This window comes from Martes martes (assembly GCF_963455335.1).
Source record: "Martes martes genome assembly, chromosome: 2".
NCBI classification, from domain to species: Eukaryota; Metazoa; Chordata; class Mammalia; order Carnivora; family Mustelidae; genus Martes; species Martes martes.
In genome coordinates, this window is record NC_137889.1 from 66,393,490 (window position 1) to 66,417,989 (window position 24,500).

Below are 24,500 nucleotides of genomic sequence, written 5' to 3' on the forward strand. Positions count from 1 at the left end.
CAAATGTTTAAGAGGAACAGATTTTTCTGTGGCACAGTGACCAGTGTTGTCCATTTTTCATGACCGTGTCTACAAAATAGGGAACATGGGTTTGTCTACCCTTCCTCCCAATTCAGTAATTTGCTTATTCCTCTCAGGGAGGCCCTTGACTCCTCATCTAAACTTTAGTCAGTCATGGAGGAGAGCTGGCTCTACCCACTGCCATCTGTCTCCTTCACCTATGCTCATAAAGGGAGGCAATGAAGGCTGGTGCCTGTTCACAGATTCCTTGTCCCTGGAAGAGAATTCAGGTGACTCTAAAAACATTTTCTGAGATTATTCTCAATATTTCAGTACCAACATGTATGTTTTAGGGAGTGTCATGGCCAGGAACTCATACAGACACACAAAGTGTGATGGTCGGACAGTGGTAGCTCAAATTCTATGAAAAAAGTGGACAGTCCTCAGAGCAACCTGGAAGAGAGAAAGGAAGGACTTTATAGCCCCCTCTCCCCATGCTTCTGCCTCTATTCTCCCCCAGTGAGTTCTTCCATGGAAAAGTAACTGAAAATCTGATTTTCCCTGCTGAAGACATTTGTTCATCTTCATTTTACTTGTGGGCAGGATTACTGTGATTTACAGATGAAGATTTATGTGTGTTTCTCCTCCCAGGATTCTGCTTGTTGCTCCTCAGACATTTTCATTCTGGTTCTAAAGGGATCTTTCCCTTTAATCAAGCCCAGCCATTCTTTTTCCCAGGTACAGATTCTATGTAGTCAGTTTCTTCCTCACTCACTGCTGCATCCCTCAGCAGACACCAATGGAATTATTAATATTCCATGCATGTGAAAGGCGAAGTAAACTCAAGACTTTATTCTAGAGTTTCAGCCATCTCTATTCCAGAGAAGAAAGCAGAAGTCCCAGTTCAGCCTGTAGCTTGAGCTAGCATGATCCAACTCTGTTTTACCAGAGAACCCAGCTATCAGAACTATTTTGCTTCATATCTTCTTTGGCCTGCCCATTGGTGTGGTGTTTTTCCATCTAGTTGGGCAAGATTGAAAAAAAACAGATGCTGCTAACCTAATGATCTTTGGTGACTCTCACTGATGCTGGATTCTGGACAAGTTCAGAGACCTAGGCTGCCAATAGTCCAGCACCAGCCTTGCTCCTGCTTGGGTGTACAGCTTTCCTGAGAAGAACCCTTACACAGAAGTATTAGTAATATAAGGAAGAGACCAAAGCTCCACAATTAACAACTAAGAGAAAGTTTCAAAATTCTTGGCAAGTCATAAGCAAGGGACCAATAGCTCCTGAAGGTTCAGTCAAGTAGACATTCTAAAAGCCAGGGAAATAGTCATAAGGCAGGAAAGTCAGGGTAGGTAGAGAATCAGCAAAAAGGACAAACCAAGCACCACCAAATGATATCAGGGAAAAGAAATGGAGAATTGAGGCAATTATCTGACCTAGACTTAGCTACCTTTATCCTCTTCTGACACTACTAAGGAACAATCCTGAGGAAGGCAGGCCTGGAATACTGAACATGCAGTTAAATGATAATACTTGACTTCGAGGTGTGTGAGTTTGGAGATGGTAGCATTTCCCAGGACATGCAGTTCTCTGGTAGCTGTTTTGTTTTTTTTTTTAAGATTTTATTTATTTATTTGACAGACAAGAGATCACAAGTAGGCAGGCAGGCAGAGAGAGAGGAGAAAGCAGTCTCCCTGCTGAGCAGAGAGCCCGATGTGGGACTCGATCCCAGGACCCTGGGATCATGACCTGAGCCGAAAGCAGAGGCTTTAACCCACTGAGCCACCCAGGTTCCCCTCTGGTAGCTGTTTTTCCAGATTTCTTCTCAACACAAGTATATGGAACTGGAGCACCATGAAGGTGATTCACCATAGCTCTCTCTATAAACTCAATAACCCTAGCAGAAAGCAACTATGTCATCCTTGGCATCAACCGAGCTGGGAGTCAAGGGGAACCTAGACATAGTCAAATATGCCTCTTAGCTTGCTACTCCAAAATGTGGTCTGAGGGCCAGTGGCATCACATCACTTGGTATTTACTGGAACTGCAGTATCTCAGACTGTACTGATTCTATGTTGCTCAGGAAGAATGACCCTCAAACTGAAAAGGATAGAACAGGTACTCACAGGAGAAAACTGAAGCTCAAACCAAGGAAAGATCTCACAAACAAAACTGAAGCTGCTCTTAGTTAGTTAAATTTTCTGTGCTCAGGAAAGTAATTTCCCAGATTCATCTGTTCATCTGCTGTCTTTGAGAAACTGGACAATGAATGTGATATGAGAATTCTGGAGAATGGTAAATATCTTCACTTTCAAAGAGGAAAAAGCCAAAAAAATTACAAAGTATGGACAAGTAAGTATGGACCATGTTTTATCAGTTATCAACTAGTTGGTAGGTAATTAAAGTAGTAAAGGTGCCAAGAGCCAGCATGTGCATAAAAACAATGTCAAGCCACCTTGAATTTATTTCCTTTATTTAATTTTAGTTTTATTATTATTGTTTTGTTTTTACTAGTTTGATATACCAGGGAATGACTTGTGATGTCTCTAAATGTGAGGAAGGCAATTTTCAAGGTTCTTATAAAAACTTGTAAATCAGGTAGAGAACTAGAAAGCTGATTGGGTGGTTTTAGATGATAGGGTGAATAGTATAATTTCTAGCTAAGATAGGGAATAAAGGAGAGAAAATTTGGAGAGGGAAATACAGAATTATTTCAGTTTTAAGAGATGGCTATGGGATATTCTAGTAAAGATACCAATAAGCAGTAGAAAATTTGAAATAGAAGCTACAAATGGCTAGAAAGGGAAGAAAATTCATTAGAAGACAGAGAAAAGATAAAAAAATGTAATTCATGCATTGAACAAATATTTGTTCATTCATTCAGTGTAAGATGCTCTTCTAGCAGTGAGAATACACTAGAGTAAATAAAACAGAAAATCCCCTGCCCACATTGGGCTTATATTCTAATGGGAAAGACAAACAGTAATCACAGTAAACAATGTAACTACACAGTATGTTAGAAGGCAATATGTGTTATAAATAAAAAAATAAATAAATCAGGGAAGGGAGGGAGTGCTGCAAGGGGTGGAGGATATAATTTTAAATGCATATCGTGGTAGGTGTGGGATTCTTGAAAAGGTAATATGTGAACGAATTATCTTAGGTAAACGTGACAAGCAGCTAAATCCAATGTTGGAATGTCATAGCTTTACTGGCAAAGCTCTGCAATTGGTTAATATATATGGTTGTACAAATAATTCCTTTCAGACCTATGAAAATGGTTATGTATCTATCACTGCAATTGCCACATTACTTTATCATTATCTCTGGGTCTATCACCCCTCTATACTCTGAATTCCCCAAGAGTGACAACTTTTTTGTTTGTTTGTTTGGCAATATGTAGTGAAGAAAAGAGGGGTAGGGAAAGAGAAGAAAGGAGGGACGAAAGAACAAAATGGAGATACATTCAAATATTTGGAGTCTTAGGGTTTGCTTGTTTAGGGTTTTGTTTTGTGTTTGTTTGTTTGTTTGTTTTCAGAATTTAAATCAATGTGAGTATTGCCCTTAAGAAACTGCCCACCAAAACTGACATAATGCGCTTGATGCATTGATCCACAGTGTTGACAGTTTGGTCCCACTCTAGATTCCATAGATAGAACTACATCTGAAATACTGTGTTTTTTCCTAAGCAACATACTGTGAAAGGGATACTTTTGAGTATGGTGGGTACTTGTTCCTTTCCTCTGTTTTAGACCACCTTCTCTTTGTAGAACTGGACTTCTTCCACTTGTGTGAATCCTACATGATTTATCCAGGGCTGATCATATCATCCATGTTGGAAGGTCAGCCAGAATAATCCAGGGTGGGGGCGGGGGTCGCTGTATAATAAGAGACCTTTCCTTTTGGTAAAAGCAGGAAGTAAGTCCATTGCAAATAGCTGGAAGTCAACCATTTTTCTTAACATATGGAGAAAAAAGTCCTTAATAAGAGGTATTAAAGCCAAGCAGGAGAAAGCAGAGATTTTAAATAAATGAAAACAGAGTACATCTTAAAGACATTACATTTGGCCTTTCAACAGCATGGGGGTTAGAGGCACTGACCCCTTGTGCAATAAAAAAACTGCATATAACTTTTGATTCCTGAAAAACTTAACTACTAAGAGCCTACTGTTGACTGAAAGCCTTACTGATCACATCCACAGTCAATTAACACATATTTTATTTTATATGTATATATATATACATATATATACTATATATATACATATATAGTATATGTGTATATATGTATATATACATATATAGTGTATATGTATATATACTATATATAGTATATATATACACACATATATATATTTTTTCTTAGTAACATTTTTTCTAGCTTAGTTCATTGTAAGAGTATAGTATATCATGTATAGTATATCATATATATATGATATACTATACTCTTACAATGAACTAAGCTAGAAAAAATGTTACTAAGAAAATCATAAAGAAGAGAAAATAATTTATAGTACTTTCATAGTACTATACTATAAAAAAATTCTCATGTAAGTAGACTCTTGCAGTCCAAACCCATGATATTCAAGGGCCAACTGTACTTGAGTCTGTCGAACCAACTGAGCCTGAGATGTTAAACAGATACAAAGAACAGATGCCCACCATACCCTACTCTTTTGGAATCTCTCCATTTATGTTAGCATACAGGTTCAAGTATCATTTTGCTTAAACTAAGTTAAATTACCATTCTAATGAAGATTTGTAAAACCATTTTATAAATATAAACTGAAGGGCTTAATCTAAAAAGAGAAGGTGGATAACTAGGGTGGTGGCTTCAAGAAGACAAAATCAGGACCAATGGATTACCAGCTCAAGGGATATAGGGGATGAGCTTCACACAGAGAAGTGCCCGAAAATCAGAGCAGTCCTTAGAATTAAATGGGATGCCACTTGAACAGAAGCATTATGAATCTCTGGAGTTTTCAAGTAAAGGCTATGTAGGTACCATGTTATAAAGATGAACCCCATTGCTCTATGAATTAAAGATCTGTCAACTGTTCTGTTCTATACTTACAAATCAGTCCATTATTTTTAAAAACAATTATGTGCTTTAGAAATTCAACAAAAGAAAAATTTATCACTGAGTTCATATGAATCTTCAAGGGATTAACAGCTCACCACAGAAAGACATCAAAAGAAAGTATGTGTCTTATTCATGGAATACAATAGGTTATCTGAAAGAAAAAGAAGATACTTGCTATATGGTTAGAGGTACTAAACAAATTCAGGTAGACCTCAAAGAAGACTGTTTATATAAAGAAAATCTCACAGAAAATAAAAGTATAATGTCATCATAATAGTACAATAGATTACAATTGATACAGCTCCTGGCTCACAATTTTCACTTAGATTCTGAGAATGGACTCTGTATATACTGATGCATTATTTTCCTTTACCTAATAATACAAACTGCATTTGATACTTTACATTAAAAATACCATATAAAAATAAGAGAAAATAGGGATGCCTGGATGGCTCAATCAGTTGAGCATCTGCCTGCAGCTCAGGTCATGATATCAGGGTCCTGGGATGGAGCCCCACATGGGGCTCCCTGCTCAGCAGAGAGCCAGCTTCTCCCTCTCCATCTGCCAACTCCCTTTGCTTGTTCTTGCTCTCTATCTCTCAAATAAGTAAATAAAATCCTTTTTTTAGAGAAAATAGGTTAAGCATCAAGAAGTTAATGAGTTGTTGTTTTTTTTTAAATGATGGTAGGGAAAGACAAGATCTTACTTACTTCATAGCAAAATACCATTCGATCTTTACCTTTATTGAGTTAAATATATATATATATACATAATTCATGTACAAATTACATTTTTGAACTAAAAATTAATAACTATACCTATTTGTCTTAATTCTTTCTAATTTAGGAATCTTATATTAGGTATGTTACTTTAAAAAAACAATAAAATCCACAAAAATATTCCTTTGTCAGTTCTAACTGAACTGACAATTCTAACTGAATTTGCTTGACTTTCTTTGAAATGATTAACTCAACCTTCCCTTAATAATGGTTTCAGGTTTTCGCAACCATAGTTTAATCTTATGGATTTCTACTGATCTTCTAAAACTTAAGAGAGTTTCTATAATCTCAAAATTTATTATTTAAGTTGAAATAATAAAGAAATAGAAACTATTCAGGATTCAAACAATTTTATAAATGTTCACCTATGAATATTATATTCTATAAATATTGGGCAAGGGTGTCTATGAAATCAATACTTACAGTAGAATTAGAAAATCAAGGCAATAAGATCATCTCTTTCTCATAAAAATACACAAATACATATATTTAAGAACCCAAAAATAAAATCAAGTAGCCACTTTTTGGCAACTACAACCTACTAAATTCAACCTAAATGTACTAGATTTGAGGATTACAGTTCCTTGTTTAATAATAACACTAATGAAAAGTCTTATGTACATCTGTACACATATTTGTATAGGCAAATGTACCATGCCATCTTTTCTTCTACTAAATTTTGAGATCTTCACAGTTGAAAAAGCAGGGAGGTAAGACCAAAAAACAATAAAAATAAAAATAAAAATAAAGAAAGAAAGAAAAAAAACTTGGAAGTTTGTCTTTTAGGCATATGATCATTGAAGATTAGGACAGAAATGATCATGACTCCGCCTTAGGAACCATCATTTATCTATGAGGCAACAAGTTCCATTCCTCTGAGAACAGGAGCAGGTGCACAAATCTACCATGACTCCAAATCCAGTGCAGCAGCAGTAGTTTTAGTTAGCTTAACTTCCTTGCCCCACCTTTTAACAGACAAGGGAGTGTCTCCTTAAAAAATACTGCTGAGTAGGTGCATAAACCAGTCCTATATGCCAAATGTAGAGGGTTCCTGCAAAGATTGTGGGTATCTGTGAATGGATTCCGTCATTTTTTTTTAATATAACTAAGAAGAGAAGGGGAAAGAACAAACTCTCTTGTACTTACTGTAGCCTGACAGTGGTAATATATGGGTGACATATTCTTACCCTTGAAATGCAAAAGTACTTTAGAAATTGGCCAGTACCTTATTGAAGTTGACTGATGACTGATGGAAGGTTACATAATACACTCTGCTTCATGCAGACTGTAAGGAAACCTCTAGCTGAAAATATATGGGAAATTCTTCTCTAACAAGAAAGTTCCTTCCAGCCAAGCTGATAGGGTCCCAACATTTGCATTTTAAAAAGTTACATGGAATTTCTATGATAGAAATGGTGCAAGATTTCAAATAAACAAGAAAATATTAACAATGTTTCACTTAGATATTTGCAATGAAATTGTCTGTGTGTGATGTACTTACAGCTTTATATAGTTCACCATTTTGCTTTGTTTTCACATTGTTTCCCTCTCCATGGGATTTTATTCTAGTGATCACTAGAGCCCTCTAAGATTTGCTAACTCATGAAGTAAGGTTTCAGTCTACTTAAGTAATCATCAGAAAGGTTGTTAACAATTAATAGACAAATGGCATAAAGCAGCATGATTGGTAAGAATACTGAGAATTAACGGTTGGATCCTAGTTAACAGTCCTGTTTGTTGATTTTGTTGTTGTTGTTTTTACTTTTGTGTCCTTGAAAAGGTCACTTGATCTTTTTGAATCTCAATTTTCTAAAGTAGAAATTAAAAGGATTGAATCAAAAGACCTCTAAACTTCTCTTCAGCCATTATTTGCTAAAATGCTTAAGATATCCTGCAAAAATTAGTTGGATATCCCTGCAAAACTTTGCCATAGCTCTTTATGCCGGCAACAGATGGTAGACCATACAGGAAAATGTTTAGCATTCAGATTAGCTGGCTGGCTCCCGTAAAATAACTATAATAAACACTCATTTTCAGACTGTACAGCTTTTTAATCATTGAAAGGGCTGGACTAGATTGTAATTTAGTGACACCTGTGAGGAAAAAAGACCTCCCAATCAAGTTAACCAGGTAAGGAATATTAATAGGAAAAAGACAGATCAGCTGGTTTTAACACCATTAAATAGTTATAAAAAAACAGCCTTCTTTCTTTAAACCAAGTCTTTTTGTGGAAAGGTTTTTGATAACAAATTCAATCTTTAATAGACATGGATCATCCAATTTTCTATTTATTCTTCTGTCAGTTTTGTATGTTATCTTTTTTCAAAGAATTTGTCCACTTCATCTTAGTTGTTGCATGTGGCAGGCATGAAGTTATTCACATCTCCTTTATTTTTAATACCAGACTTTGTGTTGTATCTCTTCTTTTTCCTGATCAGTTTTATTATGACCTTACTAATTTTATTAATCTCTTCAAAGAACCAATTTTTGGCTTTGTTAATTTGCCATATTGTTTCTCTGGTATTTCATAGCTTTCTTATCTCTATAATGAATGTTACATGTACACTGAGAAAGAATGTATATTCTACTGTTGTTGGCCATAGTCGTCTATAAATGTCAATTAGGTCAAGTAAACTTGGTGGCTTGTTCAAATCTGCAATATCACTCTTTATTCTTTTTACTAATTTTCCTATTACTAAAAGAGGTATGGGAAATTTTTCCAGCCGTAATTATGGGGTTGTCATCCATTTTGCTCTTTAATCCTGTCAAGTTTTGCTTTATTTATGTTGACTCTCTATTTGTAAGGTATACACATTTAGGATTATCAGTTAATTCTGATTAATTGGCCCTTTTACAATTAGGAAATTTCTGCCCTCTTTGATGCTGAAAAAGTCCTCAAAGTCTGCCTTGATGTTAATATGGCCACTCTAGCATTCTTCTGCTAGCTTTTTTTCATTGTTTATCTTTGATTATCCTTTTACTTCCAATTAATTCATCTTTTACAAAGAACAGAGAGTTAGGTCTTGCTTTTTTACCCAGCCTGATGAGCTCTTGTTTTTAAGTATACTGTTTATTCTTTATATTTACTATAAATGTTGCTACAGTTGGGCTAAAGTCTACCATTTTTTATTTCTTGTTTATTCACTCAATATGTTCCACTTTCCTGTCTCCTTTTGGGTTAACTGAACAGTTTTTGGTATTCTATTTTAGTTTATGTACTTTTAGGTTTGCCTTTTTGTATTTGTGGTTACTCAGGAAACTGTAATATGCATTCTTAACTTACCACACTCTATTTAGGATTAATACTGCTACACATAAAATTGTAACTTGCAAGAGAATAACTCTATTTCTTTTATTGTCACATATATTTGCATCTCCCTAGCTTATAAGTAACATAATAATGTTATAATTTTGCCTTAAATGGTCAATTTTAAAGAATTTTTTAAAAATATATTCTTTTGTACTGATCAGTACATATTTTCTATTTTCAATCTTCTTTATTTCTTCTAGTAGATTGAAATTCTCATCAGGTATCATTTCCTTTCAGCATGAAGAACTTTCTTTAACATTTATGAAGCGCAGATCAGTTGGCAATAAATTCTCATTTCTTTAACTGAAAATTGTTTTTTTTATCCTCAATGCTGTGAGATAGTTTCATTAGATACAGAATTGTCAGTTGATAATTTTTTTATTTCAGCCCTTTAAAGATATAATTTTACTACCTTCTGTCCTCCATCATTTCTGATGCAAAGACATCCATCATTCTGAGAATTGTAACCCTCTGAATAATGTGTATTTCCCCGTCTGGTTATTTCCAAAGTTTTTTCTTTGCCTTTGATTCTCAACTCTGACTAGGTTCTGCCTACATGGGGTTTTTCTTGTATTTATCTTGCTTAGATATGATGATCTTAGATATGTAATGTTTTTCATTAAATTTAGGAAAATTTCAGCTGTTGTATCTTCAACTATTTTTTCTGCCTCTTTTCTATTTCTCTTATCCTTTTGAGACTCCAATTCATATATGGTAGTCCACTTGATATTAAATGATAGGTCAGTCAGGCCTTGTTCATTTTTATTCTAATTATGGTTTACTGTGCCTCAGACATGTCTCTGTAGATCTACAAGTTTACTGACCTTTTCTTTCTTTCCCAATATGTGTTCAACCCATCCAATGACATTTTCATATCAGATACTGTATTTCTCAGTTCCTGAATTTTTATTTGATTATTTTTTATAGTTTCTATTTCTAAACTGTCATTCTCTGTTATTATGAACTTTTCCTCTAGGTCCTTAAACATTTATAATAGCTGCTTTAAAGCTCTTACCTGATAATTCAAATGTCTGGGATACCTTTTTCTTTGATGTGAGCCAGATTTTCCTGTTTCTTCATGTCTAATATTTTATTTATTATATATAAACATTGTACATTGTAGAGATTCTGGATTCTGTTTTTGTTCTCAGAGGAATGTCAATTTTTTTTTTTTAAATTCTAGGTGGTGGTTGAGTTCCTTGTTTATCATTTTTAACTTGTGAAGGCTTGTTTTCATGCTTTTATTAGGGCAAATCAATTTGTTTTGTCCTTAGTACTAAGGTGAATCTCTTACTCCTATGAATAATCACCACTCCTTAGGTGTTGGCCTTCTAAGACTTCCATGGAAAGACTGAGGTGTTCATTAAGTCCCCATCACTTGGTAGGACTTAAACTCCAATTTCTGCCTCCTTGCATGATGAATAGCAATCTGCCTAGGCTTTAAGTGCCATAGATAACAAAGATTTTATTGTGTTCACTCTGTCCTTAGCACCTAAAATAGCAGGTGCTTGATATTCATTATTGACTGAGTAAACTATCAGTACTAAAATAATATTTGGTGGATTAATGAATGGATGTATTACCAGTGAATAAGAAAACACAAGTATGAAACCTGTCCTTCTAAGAAACTTTGGGGTTACCCTTCCACAATCCCTTCTCTCCATCTCACTGTATAATCTATCTCACAAAATCAATAGTTTTTCATAAAAGTTTGTCAACAAATTTGCTACATGTAGTAGCACGGCAATCTAAAGAATCCCTCACAGATTCATTGAAAGGCATGTTTTTAGCGTAGTGAATTGTAGTATCCTGTTTCTAACACAAAAAACAGCTGAAGCATTATATTACAGTATTGTTACACTACTTTTCCCAGCTACTACATAGTAAGTTCCAGCCTGGTCTACTGAATGATCATTAATATACTCAAAAAAAATTTTTTTCTCCTTGCCTTAGTCAGAGTAAATGGAAATACTGAAAATGATATGGTAAAATCTTGAGCTTTCAACCATGTGCATTTCTTTAAACCTAGATACTTAAGTCAAGATAAAACCCAAAATAAGCACATTAATTTATACTTTTCTGCTATCATATAAAAGATACACCTGGGGAAAAAAAAGATATACCCAGGTCCTGGCTTTGGTCCTGGCTTTGGTTTGATAGGCTGTTGCTCCTTCTTCTTTAAGATTTTCTAGAACAAAAGAAAGAAGAATCAACTTAAGTAGGAAAACAACTTCACTGTGTATAAAATTTTAATTTCATTAAGGTTCTGTTATCAAAGGGAGAAAGAACTATTCCATTTTAATATATATTACAAACCTAAACACTGATGTAAATTGGTTAATTGTACCATGAACAGAAACATCCAAATGGAGTCAGGAATGTCAAGGGCCCTAAGATGTCAGGAGCCAGGAGACCACTGGAGAAATGCATGACCACACTTGAACAGAACATGAATTTTAGGTTGTGCCAACCACAAATGGCTACATTCTGTTGCAGTCCTTAGAATGAGGCTCACATCACAGAAATGCAACTTCGCATTTCTGGTATAGTAACCTATACCAGTATAGGTTAGTATACCAGCTATACTATAGGTTACTATACCAGGTATAGTAACCTAAACCTGGTATAGTAACCTATCCTAAATAGACCAACATTAATTATTTTTACCCACACCAGTCAGAGTTCTTGCAAAACAAATTATATAAGCCTGCAGTTTTGCCTTTATATGCTCTGTCATTTTCCTCCCACCTTAGAACATATTTTAGTTTCCTCCTGAGTCTGTGTCTCCTGGGTTGGAATTCCTGAAGACCCCAAATAAACTTTTGGTTTGCTCTGCAGTCTAAGTACTTGACTGCTTGACAATACTCAGAGGTGTATGACCATTGAACCCCCTCCAGCACCTTTTGGCACTTCCAGTGAGCAATAGACATACAAATCTATTATAGAAGAGAATTTATTTATTTGCTTATGTGTCCTCTGTCTTATAAAAAAGATTCAAGGTGCCTTATGAAAAATACAGTACATATGAAAAAGAAAAAACAAGAAAATCAGGTTAAAGGTAAAATATGGATAGAAAAATATTGTCAAGTATTTTCTGATACTACTTGATGTGGCACACAGATTTGGCTCCCAAATCCATAGTAACAAAATGTTATGGACAGAATTGTGTTCCCCCACAATTCATATATTGAAGCCCTAATCCCCAATATAACTACATTTGGAAGTAAGGTCTTGAGGTTAAATGAGGTCATAAGGGTGAAGTCCTAATCCAATAGAACTTGTGGTCTTATAAGAAGAGGAAGAGATGCCAGGACACATGTGCACAGAGAAAAGGCCAGGCCATGTGAGGACAACCAAGAAGCAGCCATGTATAAAACAAGGACAGAGGACTCAAGATAAACCAACTCTGCCAGAATCTTGATCTTAGATTTCCAGGCTCCAGAATTGTGAAAAACCTAATTTCTGTTCTACAAGCTACCCAATCTGTGGTATTTGATTATGGCAGGACTGGCAAACTAATACACAAAGTAACAAAGAAAACACAGTAGTTCTAACATTCATAATGTCTATAAGACAAGCAAACTTGTGAAAATTTCTTCCAGGAGTCCCTCAAAAGAAGCCCAGTATAATGTGATGGTCAGCTTCAACAGCATCTATTCAACAATTACATCAGAGTGTTTAATGTGGATTTTTTTTTTTAAACAATCTTTCAATATCAGTCAACAGTAAAAAGAACTCAGGAAGATAATTCAGAATAACTGGTGATTCCCTCTCTGGTCAATCAGCATGATCCAAAGGTTAAACTGATACCTAGAGGCATTGATGAATTGCATATCTACTTTATAACCCTCAATGACAATGATTTTGCACAAAATGGGTTTTGAAAATAATGGTCTCAGATAAGAGGAATTTGAGGTAATCTTGATAAATGAGTAAAAGGTTAATGGATTTTGGATTATTGGTTTTGTCTTCTTTCTCCCACTCTATAAGAAGTCAGGAAAAGCAAACATCTTGGTTATTGTTATATGGTATGCTCATGATACCACAAGGAAAATGCTTATTTTAGTTTAGCTTTTTAAGTTTCAAATATGTGTTTAACCACTATTTGACAAGGGAAGCAAAAGAAGTCTCTTATATTAAATCTCAAAATACATAAAGAATAAATTTAAGATGAAATGTGGAAGACAGTGTGTCTGTACTACAAAAACAGTATTAGGACATAAGAATAATGGTTTTTAAATATTTTAAAGAAATTATAACTCTCTCTTTTAAAGTTAAATTCATTCTGTCTCATACTGCTCTCTCAAATACAATCTAACTTGTATATGTTAATTTGTATTTTATGCCATTCATTTTTTAAGATTGAAGATTAACTTTCCTTCTATAATTATGTTAGAATGCCACAATAATCTTGAGAATTAGTTTGTAACATCTCTCAACTACTTGTTACTTTTAGAATTCCCTAGTGATGTTTTCATTTTCAAAATAAACAATCATCCTCAAGAATAATACTGTACTTTAAAAAATTTATGTGCAACATGTAGGTGATAATAAAACATGAAACAGGACCTATATATTTTAATATATATTAAATATATATACATATACATATATACACACACACATATATATATATGTGTGTGTACATATATATATATATCAAGATGTTCCAAGACATGCATTCATGGCTACAAAAATACTAATGACTACAAAATTAACTTTAACCAATATATTCCATACTTTAGCACAAAACAGTGTGCTTGGCCTGGAACACACTGTCCATATGTGATACTACTATTTATGCTTGCCAACTTAATATTTTTTTAACTGTTTCCTTCTTGGCCAAACTAACTGAAATGGCATGTTCTCCATAATGAAGGGTGTCAAATGTGAAGGCTGCTAGGTAAAATATTCTCAGACAAACATTCCTGAGGATTCTCATTACTAAGATATTCTCTGATTTTTTTCCAGTTACTCTCTTGCAACTTGATTGAATTCACAACCTCCATTGTGTCCTCTCATCATATCTAACAGAATTAGAAACTGGTTTTTTGTTTTGGATTTTTCTGGGGGGGAGAGGGGAGAGTGGTCTCTTTTTTGCGAAATTAGCAACAGTCCTTTTATTTAAGAAGTTCTGTGGGATTTTTTATAAGTCTTAGTTTTCTACATATTAATATATTAAATTTAAAGTCCATTTTGCCTTAATGTTTCAACTCAATTCTCTCTCAAAATCTTTTCTCTTTTCACAGGTACTACCTGCTTCTTTAAACTACTTGAAGCTCTTAGTCACTTGATGACAATGCGTCTGGAATGACACATTCTAAATACTTGATGTAAAATGTAAATTATTTATTAAGCCCTCAGATCAAAATTTCAAAATTGTGTAACAACCTGTGTGTTATCTATTCCAAACTACTTTTCAGACTCCTTTGCCCCACATATTTTCTCAAATCCCACAATTTAACTGGTACCAAGCTTACTTCTAATAATTTACACAATATTATTACACTTTCAGCTTCTTTTTAGAAGTAGCTGTCTAATCCTTCAATTATCATCTTCTTTCCACATTTCACCTTGATTTTTTTCCTTTTAACAATGCTATTAATTTCTCTCACAGTATAATAATTAAATTCTTGATTAACCACAGATGAAATATGGAAGAAAGCCTTTCACTTTGGATATTAACTCTAAGAAATATTTCTACATTACTTGTATCAGTGTGGAATTCTAAAAAATGTTTGCTATGAAAAGGTAATCTATAATTGGCATATTACACCCCCAATACCTACCCCAAATATGGTTAAAGGCTATTTACTGAGTAGCAAAGAATTTTCATAGTTTTTTTTTGTTGTTTTTTTTTTTAAAGATTTTATTTATTTATTTGTCAGAGAGAGTGAGCACAGGCAAACAGAGAGGCAGGCAGAGGCAGAGGGAGAAGCAGGCTCCCCGCTGAGCAAGGAGCCCGATGTGGGACTCGATCCCAGGACGCTGGGATCATGACCTGAGCCGAAGGCAGCCGCTTAACCAACTGAGCCACCCAGGCGTCCCTCATAGTTTTTTTTTTTAAGATTTTATTTATTTATTTGAGAGAGAGAGAGAGCCTGAGAAGTAGGATGGTCAGAGGGAGAAGCAGACTCCCTGCCGAACAGGGAGCCTGATGCGGGACTCAATCCCAGGACTCCAGGATCATGACCTGAGCCGAAGGCAGTCGCTTAACCAACTGAACCACCCAGGCATCCAGAATTTTCATAGTTTTAAACAGCTTTGTGACCCTACTAGAAGTATATATAAACACATCATTAAAGGTAAAATGAAAGGTTTGTTTAAAAGTAGGTAACCGTTTTCCAGAGTGGTTGCACCAGCTTGCATTCCCACCAGCAGTGTAGGAGGGTTCCCCTCTCTCCGCATCCTCGCCAGCATCTGTCAACAGTGTGGAGGTTCCTCAAAAAACTGAAAATAGAGCTACCCTATGACCCAGCAATTGCACTACTGGGTATATATACTAAAGATACAAACGTGGTACTCCGAAGGGGCACGTGCACCCAAATGTTTATAGCAGCAATGTCCACAATAGCCAAACTGTGGAAAGAGCCTAGATGTCCATCAACAGATGAATGGATAAAATAGATGTGGTATATATACACAATGGAATACTATGCAGCCATCAAAAGACATGAAATCTTGCCTTTTGCGACGACGTGGATGGAACTAGAGGGTATCATGCTTAGCGAAATAAGTCAATCGGAGAAAGACAACTATCATATGATCTCTTTGATATGAGGAAGTGGAGATGCAAGGCGGGGCGGGGGTTGGGGGGAGGTAGGAAAAGAAAAAATGAAAAGATGGGATTGGGAGGGAGACAAACCATAAAAGACTCAATCTCAAGAAACAGACTGAGGGTTGCTGGGAGGAGGGGGGACGGGAGAGGGTGGTGGGGAAATGGACATTGGGGAGGGTATGTGCTATGATGAGTGCTGTGAAATGTGTAAACCTGGCGATTCACAGACCTGTACCCCTGAGGATAAAAATACATTATATGTTTATTAAAATAAAAAAATTATTAAAAAAAAAAAAAGAAAAGAAACCTGAAAAAAAAAAAAGTAGGTAACCGTGAAGAGAAAATCATTGATGGCATATACTTATAAAATTACACTTACACATTAAAACATGTGAAATAAACTGAAAATCTTTTTCTGCCAGGCTTGACTATTAACACTTGTATTTCCCCAGCAGAAGTCAGTCATGTCACTAGCACCTTCTGTGAAATAGTAGTGAGCCTTCTTCCTTACAGTGCTCCTGCTTCTTGTATAAAAAGTAGTTTAAAGAGAAAAATGTCCATACCCTTGCACCCATTCAGAACCAGAAGGCACCAAACGCATCATTCTTGGATTTTTCACAAGTCAATATCTTTACATTATTAAATTTTAGAGCTTTCCCAAACACATACAAACCACAAGAGGGTTTTCAAGCCATAGAACCATCTGTAGAAAGTTATGATAGCCCAGGAAACACACACAGATTCCCAAAAATCTTCTCACGGAGCCAGGAGCCTCCATTTTGGAAGATGTTTTTAAATGTAGTATTTTCTTCACATTTCATAAAAGAAAATGGAGGGATCCCAAAGATAATGCTGGCCACTCTGTAGTGGACATGGCTTCAAAAAGCTACTCAACTTTCAGATTAGGGAATACTGAAGAAGGTTACCCAGCAAAACACAGGTCATTTATTTACCAGTCACTAGACAAAGTTTCTTAAACCTCTAAGAGAAATTAAAACCATAAGAATTATTCTTTTAGGGGCGCATGGGTGGCTCAGTGGGTAAAGCCTCTGCCTTCAGCTCAGTTCATGATCCCAGAGTCCTGGGATTGAGCCCCGCATCAAGCTCTCTGCTCACAGGGAGCCTGCTTCCCCCTCTCTCTCTGCCTGCCTCTCTGCCTACTTGTGATCTCTCTCTCTCTCTCTCAAATAAATAAATAAAAATCTTTAAAAAAAAAAAAAGAATTATTCTTTTGTTTGTAGGAATCTAAGTATAACAGAGTAGATAACAAAAAGACTGATGAGAAGGAGGGAGCTAGATGGAGTAGTTTACATCCTAATACAAGTCCCTCTGAGGGTTGAAATCTATTTATTGAAGATAAAATAGGACCTCTGTTTCTAAGAATATGTTTATAATAACAAATCGCAGCATAATACTATAATAAATTCTAAAAACAAAAAATAAGATATTTTAAATGCATAGTTGAACTCACGGGAAATTAGCAAAATTCCTTTCTGGTCAAAAATAACAAGAAATGTTGAATTTACTGTTGTATTACATCTGGAGCCTATATTTACCTTGAGGATAGCATAGCAATTCCTGACAATCTAGAGCCTGGTTTTAATGAGTTACATTACAACTGCAGGACTGCAGTTGGAAGTCATATACTAGAGCCAGAGAATGAAAGAATGTCAGAGTTGAAGAAACTCCTCAAAAAACCTTAGAGTATAAACCAGGATAAAAAGATTTCCCTATAGAGAGAAAAAAATAGAAAGATAAAGAAATACTATGAGACCACCTGTCTGTCACGACCTTGGCCCTGGGTGATCTTGGGCTCCAGAACACCCCCATCCCTCAAAAAAATGAAAGGCAAAAGTTTAGAATGAAGTGGTCTCAGGTTGGTAGAGCTCCAAAGCAGCAGGTAAAAGCAAACATTAATCATTTTTAAAAGAAAACAATTTAAACACAGGTTTCAAAGGATTCTTACAATAAAATATCAAGAAAATGAGCTCAAAATCAGAAAGGTCATTAAACATAAGAAAAAAAGCAATCAAGGAGTCAGAAGGAAAAACAAACTGCATATTCAGACTCAAAAGACTCAAAGACTGCAAAACTATAAAGCTATATGGAACATAAAATAAGAATGAGCTTTTATTTCTACATGTATAGAAAAATAGATTAAAAGGAACCAAAATTTATCAAAATTGACAAAGCTGATTTGGGAAATAACAAGTAAACATTCTAAAAATGAAAAATATAACAACTAAAATTGGTAACAATAAAAAGTGAAGTAATAATCTAAGAGAAATCAGGGGATAAAAGATGACCTGGGATGCAGCAATGAGAGACAGAGATGGCAAGTATAAAAAAGAAAAAAGGCAAAGAATGAAATTGAGTGAAAGAAGGGAAGACAAAAAGCATTTAAAGAGATAATGGCAGAGTTTTTTTTTTTCAGAATGCTGAAAAACATTGATTTTCGTATTTAGGAAGCCTAACAAGCAGAATAAATGAAAACAAAACCACACTTAAATATCACACAATAAAATAGCAGAGCAATAACAAAAAGTAATCCTTAGAAGCAGACAGAGACAGAGGAAGATTACTTATAAAGGAAAGATAACGGGGTGCCTGGGTGGCTCAGTGGGTTAAAGCCTTTGCCTTTGGCTCAGGTCATGATCCCAGAGTCCTGGGATCAAGCCCCACATTGGGCTCTCTGCTCAGCAGGGAGCCTACTTCCCTTCCTCTCTCTCTGCCTGACTCTTTGCCTGCTTGTGATCTCTGTCAAATAAATAAATAAAATCTTTAAAAAAACAAAAACAAAAACAAAGGAAAGACAACTGAAAAAACATCTGAGTTTTCAAAAACAACTGCAACAGCCAGAAAATAGGAATGATAACATCAAAATGCTGAGAATGTACGGTTGAGGAAGAAAAAATAAATATACTATAAGTTGAAGTTTTCCGTACACTGACCCATACTAAATGTATGTCTAAAGGATGTAGTTCAAGAAGGAAAATCATCCTATAGGTCTGAAATGTTAGATACAATGACAATAAAAAAAGAAAGGGGTGGAGCATGTAGATAAACCTAAACAATTAGTACAAAACAAAATAATTGTGTGTAATTTATGAGGTTAAAAAAAGAGAGAGAGAGAGGAAAAGTACTGGGGGAGATGGCAGCATAGGAAGACCCTAAGTTCACCGCATCCCACATTTAGGTAGGTATCATCCACATCCAAGTCAATAAACTGGAGAGTGATCGAAGAGAGGCAGAACAAACTCCAAAACTAAATATAGAGAAGAAATTTCATCTGGAAGTTAATCAGAAAGGCAGGGGGAGGCTGCCCATGGGAGGGAGGGAACTTAATGCATGAGAGGGCAGGAACCTTGGGACGACTAATCCCCATGTTTGATTTTGAAAGCCAGATGGGTTGAATTCCATGAGTTTGTAAAACTAGTGGGACATGTAGCCTGGAACTTTAAAGGTCTCCTGAATCAGCAGTGGCCAAGTGGGAAGGGAGAGTGATAGCTGGGTTGCTACCCTTAAAAAGACAGCTGCCTACATAGAGAAGCAACATGAAAACAGCAGTTTATACAACACCAGAGGCAAATGGGAGACAGATCTGTTCATACCGCTTTTGGAGTGTGTTGAGGGACTTCTCTAAAAATGAGGGAGCTGGCAGATGCCATTTTCCTCCACCACCCTCCAGTGTAAACACAGAGCCACCTACAGGAGGCAGGGCCACATACATACACACTTGCTACTTAAAGACCTGCTATCAGTGTGCCTCCCCCATGAGATCTCATGAAGACTCCCACATTCCAAGCCTGCTAGCATCAGCTCCCTGGGCTTAGCACAAGTTTTGTTAAAGCTGTGCATCCCACCCAGCTGCCCCAGGGCACAGCTGCCTCAGTGAGCCCTGCTGAGACACCCTGAAGAGCCCAGCCAGGCAAACCCCCAGCTACTGTAGTGTGCCAGGCCCAGCTATACCCAGCCAAGGTCATGTGCCATGCATCCCTGGCCACAGCACACAGCAGCCACACTATTCCGGGGAATCTGGCATATTTTGCTAACACCACTGTCCTGTTCCCAAGTTCACTGGTGGGCACACTGCCTCAGAGCTGGCCTCCCCGAGTCCTACTAACACCACAGAGAGCAAGTAGAGCCACAATAGGCAGTCAGTGCAAACAACTATGCTGAAAGCAAAAGTGAATCAGATACAATTGCAGCCATCAGCAACAGACAGGATATTCTCCTGGAGTGTCAAGTTCTGGTGAATAGGAGACACTGCATTGCAGGGGACTACAGGACTTCTTTTCCATAAAGTCACTACTTTCAAGAACAGAAGACATAGCTGACTTTCTCAATACACAGAAACAGAGAGGCAGACAAAATGAGACAGAAAAATTTATCCCAAATGAAAGAACAGGACAAAACACAGCTAGAGATCTAAGCAAAACAGATAAAAGTAACATGCCTGAGAGAATTTAAAGCAATGATCATAAGGATACTCACTGGACTTGAGAAAAGAGTGGAAGACGTGAGTGAGACCCTTAACACCAAGTTAAGGAATAATGTAGCAGAGATACAGAGCTGAATAAATGAAATGAGAAACGTACTTGAAAGGATAAATAGCAGGATCAAAGAAGCAGAGGAATGAATTAGTGACACAGGAGATAGAATAATGGAAAGTAATCAAGCTGAACCAAAAAACAGAAGAAAGAATTACACAAAATAAGAATAGTCTTAGGGGACTCAATGACTCCATCAAATATAGTAAGATTCATATTACAGGAGTCCCAAAAGAAGAAAGACAAAAGGGAATAGAAAATTTATTTCAAGAAATAATAACTGAAAACTTCCCTAATCTGGGAAGGAAAAGGATACCCAGTTCCAAGAGGCAAAGAGAACTCCCATCAAAATCAACAAAAGCAGGTCTACGTCAAAACATATTGTAATTAAGTTAGCAAAACATAGTGATAAAAAATTTTTAAACAGCAAGACAAAAGAAGTCAGTAAATCACAAGAGAAAACCCATAAGGCTAATAGGAAATTTCTCAACAGAAACTTGGCAAGCCAGAAAGGAGTGGCATGATATATTCAACAAGCTGAATGCGGAAAAAGTCTGCAGCCAAGAAATACTCTATCTGGCAAGGCGATCATTCAGAATAGAAAAAGAGATAAAGAGCTTCCCAGACAAACAAACACTAAAGGAGTTCATGACCTCTAAACCAGCCCTGCAAGAAATACTAAAGGAGACTCTTTGAGTGAAAAGAACAGACCAAAAGTGACACTATAAAAGTAGGAAACACAAAAGCAGTAAAAATGAATATTTCTATTTAAAAAAAATGAGTCAAGGAGCTCACCAAAAAAAGAATATAAAATATAATAACATATACCTAAGATGTGGGAAGGAGGAGAGAAAAGAATGGGTTCAAACTTAAGCAACCATCAACTTAATAGAGACTGCTATATGCAGAAGATATTAAATACAAACCCAATGGTAAACATGTATCAAAAACCATTAATAAACATGCAAGGAATAAGAAAGAAATCCAAATATATCACTAAAGAAAATCAGCAAAACATGAAAGATAATAAGACAAGAAAGGATCAGAAAACATCTTCAGAAACAACCACAACACAAGTAATAAAATGGCAATAAATATAGACCTATCAATAATGACTCTGAACGTAAATGAACTAAATGCTCCAATCTAAAGACACAGGGTAGCAGAATGGATAAAAAACAAGTTCCATCAATATATTGCCTACATGAGACTCATTTTAGACCCAAAGACACCTGCAGATTGAAAGTGAGGGGTTCGAAAAATATCTATCATGCAAATGGATGTCAAAAGAAAATTGGAGCAGCAATTGTTACATCAGATAACACAGACTTTAAAACAAAGACTGTAACAAGAGACAAAGAACGACACTACATAATAATAAAGAACCCAAAAGATGTAACAATTATAACTATTTATAACACAGGAGCACCCAAAAATATAACACATTTAGTAACAAAAATAAGGGAAGTAATCAGTAATAATACAATCATACTCAGGGACTTGAACACCCTGCTTACATCAGTGAACAGATCATCTAAACAGAAAATCAACAAGGAAACAATAACTTTGAATGACATACCAGAGTACGTTAATTTTACAGATATATACATCAGCCCATCCCAGGCACCTGGGTGGCTCAGTCAGTTAAGTGTTGCCTTTGGCTCAGGTCATGATCTTGGTCCTGGGACTGAGCCACATGTCAAGCTCCCTGCTCAGTGGTGAATCTGCTTCTCCCTTTCCCTCTACCTGTCACTCCCCCTGCTTGCACTCTCTCTGTCAAATAAATAAATTAAATCTTAAAAAAAAAAATTCCATCCTAAAACAGCAGAATACACATTCTTTTCAAGTGCACATGGAATATTCTCCCATAAAACCAGCATCATCAAATACAAGAAGATCAAAGTCATACCATGCATGTTTTCTAACCACAATGCTATGAAAGTAGAAGATAAGCACAAGAAAAAAATCTGGAAATATCAAAAATACATGGAGGTTTAAATAATATGCTGTTAAATAATCAGAGGGTGAATCAAGAAATCAAAGAAGAAATTAAAAAGTACATGTAAACAAACGAAAATGAAAAACACAATAGTCCAAACCCTCGGGAATGCAGCAAAAGCTCTTCTGAGAAGGAACTATAATAATACAGGTCTACCTCAAGAAACTAGAAAAATCTCAAATAAACAACTTGACCTTATGCTAAGGAAGTAGAAAAAGAACAACAAAAAAAAACCTAAAACCACCAAAAGGAAGGAAATAATATAGATTAGAGCAGAAATAGCGGCGCCTGGGTGGCTCAATCATTTAAGCATCTGACTCTTGATTTTGGCTCAGTTCATTATCTCAGGATCATGAGACTGAGTCCTGCACCAGGCTCCACACTGAGCATGGAGCCTTCTTAAGATACTCTCCCTCCCTCTCCTCCTGCCACACCTCCCCAAAACAAACAAACAAAATGTAACGTTCGGTGAAACCAGGAGCTGATCCTGTGAAAAAGCCATCAATAAAAATGATAAACCTCTTGCCAAATGTATAAAAAAAAAAAGGAGAAAAGACTCAAAAAAATAAAATCACAAACGAGAGAGGAGAAATAATAACCAATACCACAGAAATACAAATAACTTTAAGAGAATATTATGAAAAATTATATGGCAATAAAGTAGACAACCTAAAAGAAATGGATAAATTCCTAGAAACATATGAACTACCAAAACTGAAACAGGCAGAAATAAAAAATTTGAATAGACTGATAAACAGCATGAAATTGAATCAGAAATCAAAAAATTGCCAGCAAACAGAATTCCAGGACTAGATGGCTTCACAGGGGAATTCTATCAAACATTTAAAGAAGAGATAATATCTAGTCCTCTCAAATATTCCAAAAAAATAGAAAAGAAAGGAAAACTTCCAAATTCATTCTATGAGGCCAGGATTATCCTAATACCAAAACAGGATAAAGACACCACTAAAAAAAGAGAAATACTGGCCAATATCCCTGTTGAATATAGATATAAAAATCCTCAATAAAATACTAGCAAACTGAATGCAACAATACATTTTTTTAAATCATTCACCATAATCAAGTAGGATTTACTCCTACTTGACAGGTAGAGGGTTTCAAAAATGGTTCAATATTTGCAAATCAATCAACATGATACATTTCATCAATAAGAGAAGGATAAGAACCATATGAACATCTCAATAGAGAAAAAAAGGATTTGACAAAGGTCAATATCCATTCATGATAAAAAGCCTCAACAAAGTAGGTTTAGAAAGAACATACCTCACAGGCCATACATGAAAAATCCACAGCTAACATCAAATTCAATGAGGAAAAACTGAGAGCTTTTCCCCCTAAGATCAGGAAGAAAATAAGGATGTCCACTCTTACCACTTCTTCAACATAGTAATGGTAATGGAATCAGAGCCACAGCAATCAGACAACAAAAAGAAATAAAAGGCATCCAAATCAGTAAGAAAGAAGTAAAACTTACACTATTTGCAGATGACATGATACTATATATAGAAAACCCGAGAGACTCCATCAAAAAACTGATAGAACTGTTACATTAATTCAGTAAAGTCACAAGATACAAAATCAATGTACAGAAATCTGTTGCATTTCTATACACCAATAATGAAATAGCAGAAAAGGGAATTAAGAAAACAATCCCATTTGCAATTGCACCAAAAATAGTAAGATACCTAGGAATAAACCTAACCAAAGAGGTGAAAGACCTATACTCTGGAAACTATAAAACACTGATAAAAGAAATTGAAGATGACACAGAAATGGAAAGACTTTCCATGCTAATGGATTAGAAGAACAAATATTATTAAAATGTCTATACTACCCAAAGCCACATTTAATGCAACCCCTATCAAAATACCAATAGCATTTTTCACAGAACTAGAACAAATTTATAATTCATATGGAACCACAAAAGATCCTGACCTTGAAAAAGAAAAGCAAAGCTGGAAACATCACAGTTTC

General features: G+C 35.6%; 1 protein-coding gene across 1 annotated transcript in view; it reads right to left on the bottom strand.

Moving 5' to 3' along the window:
- The window catches only part of IQCM (IQ motif containing M), a gene marked incomplete at both ends in the record, with an annotated part of 355,679 nt that overhangs the window by 209,273 nt on the left and 121,906 nt on the right, over window positions 1–24,500 (bottom strand). Inside the window, one exon of the mRNA XM_080796315.1 lies at window positions 11,302–11,366. Within this exon, the coding sequence (XP_080652441.1) occupies window positions 11,302–11,366 (65 nt within the window). The remainder of the gene's footprint in view (window positions 1–11,301; window positions 11,367–24,500) is intronic.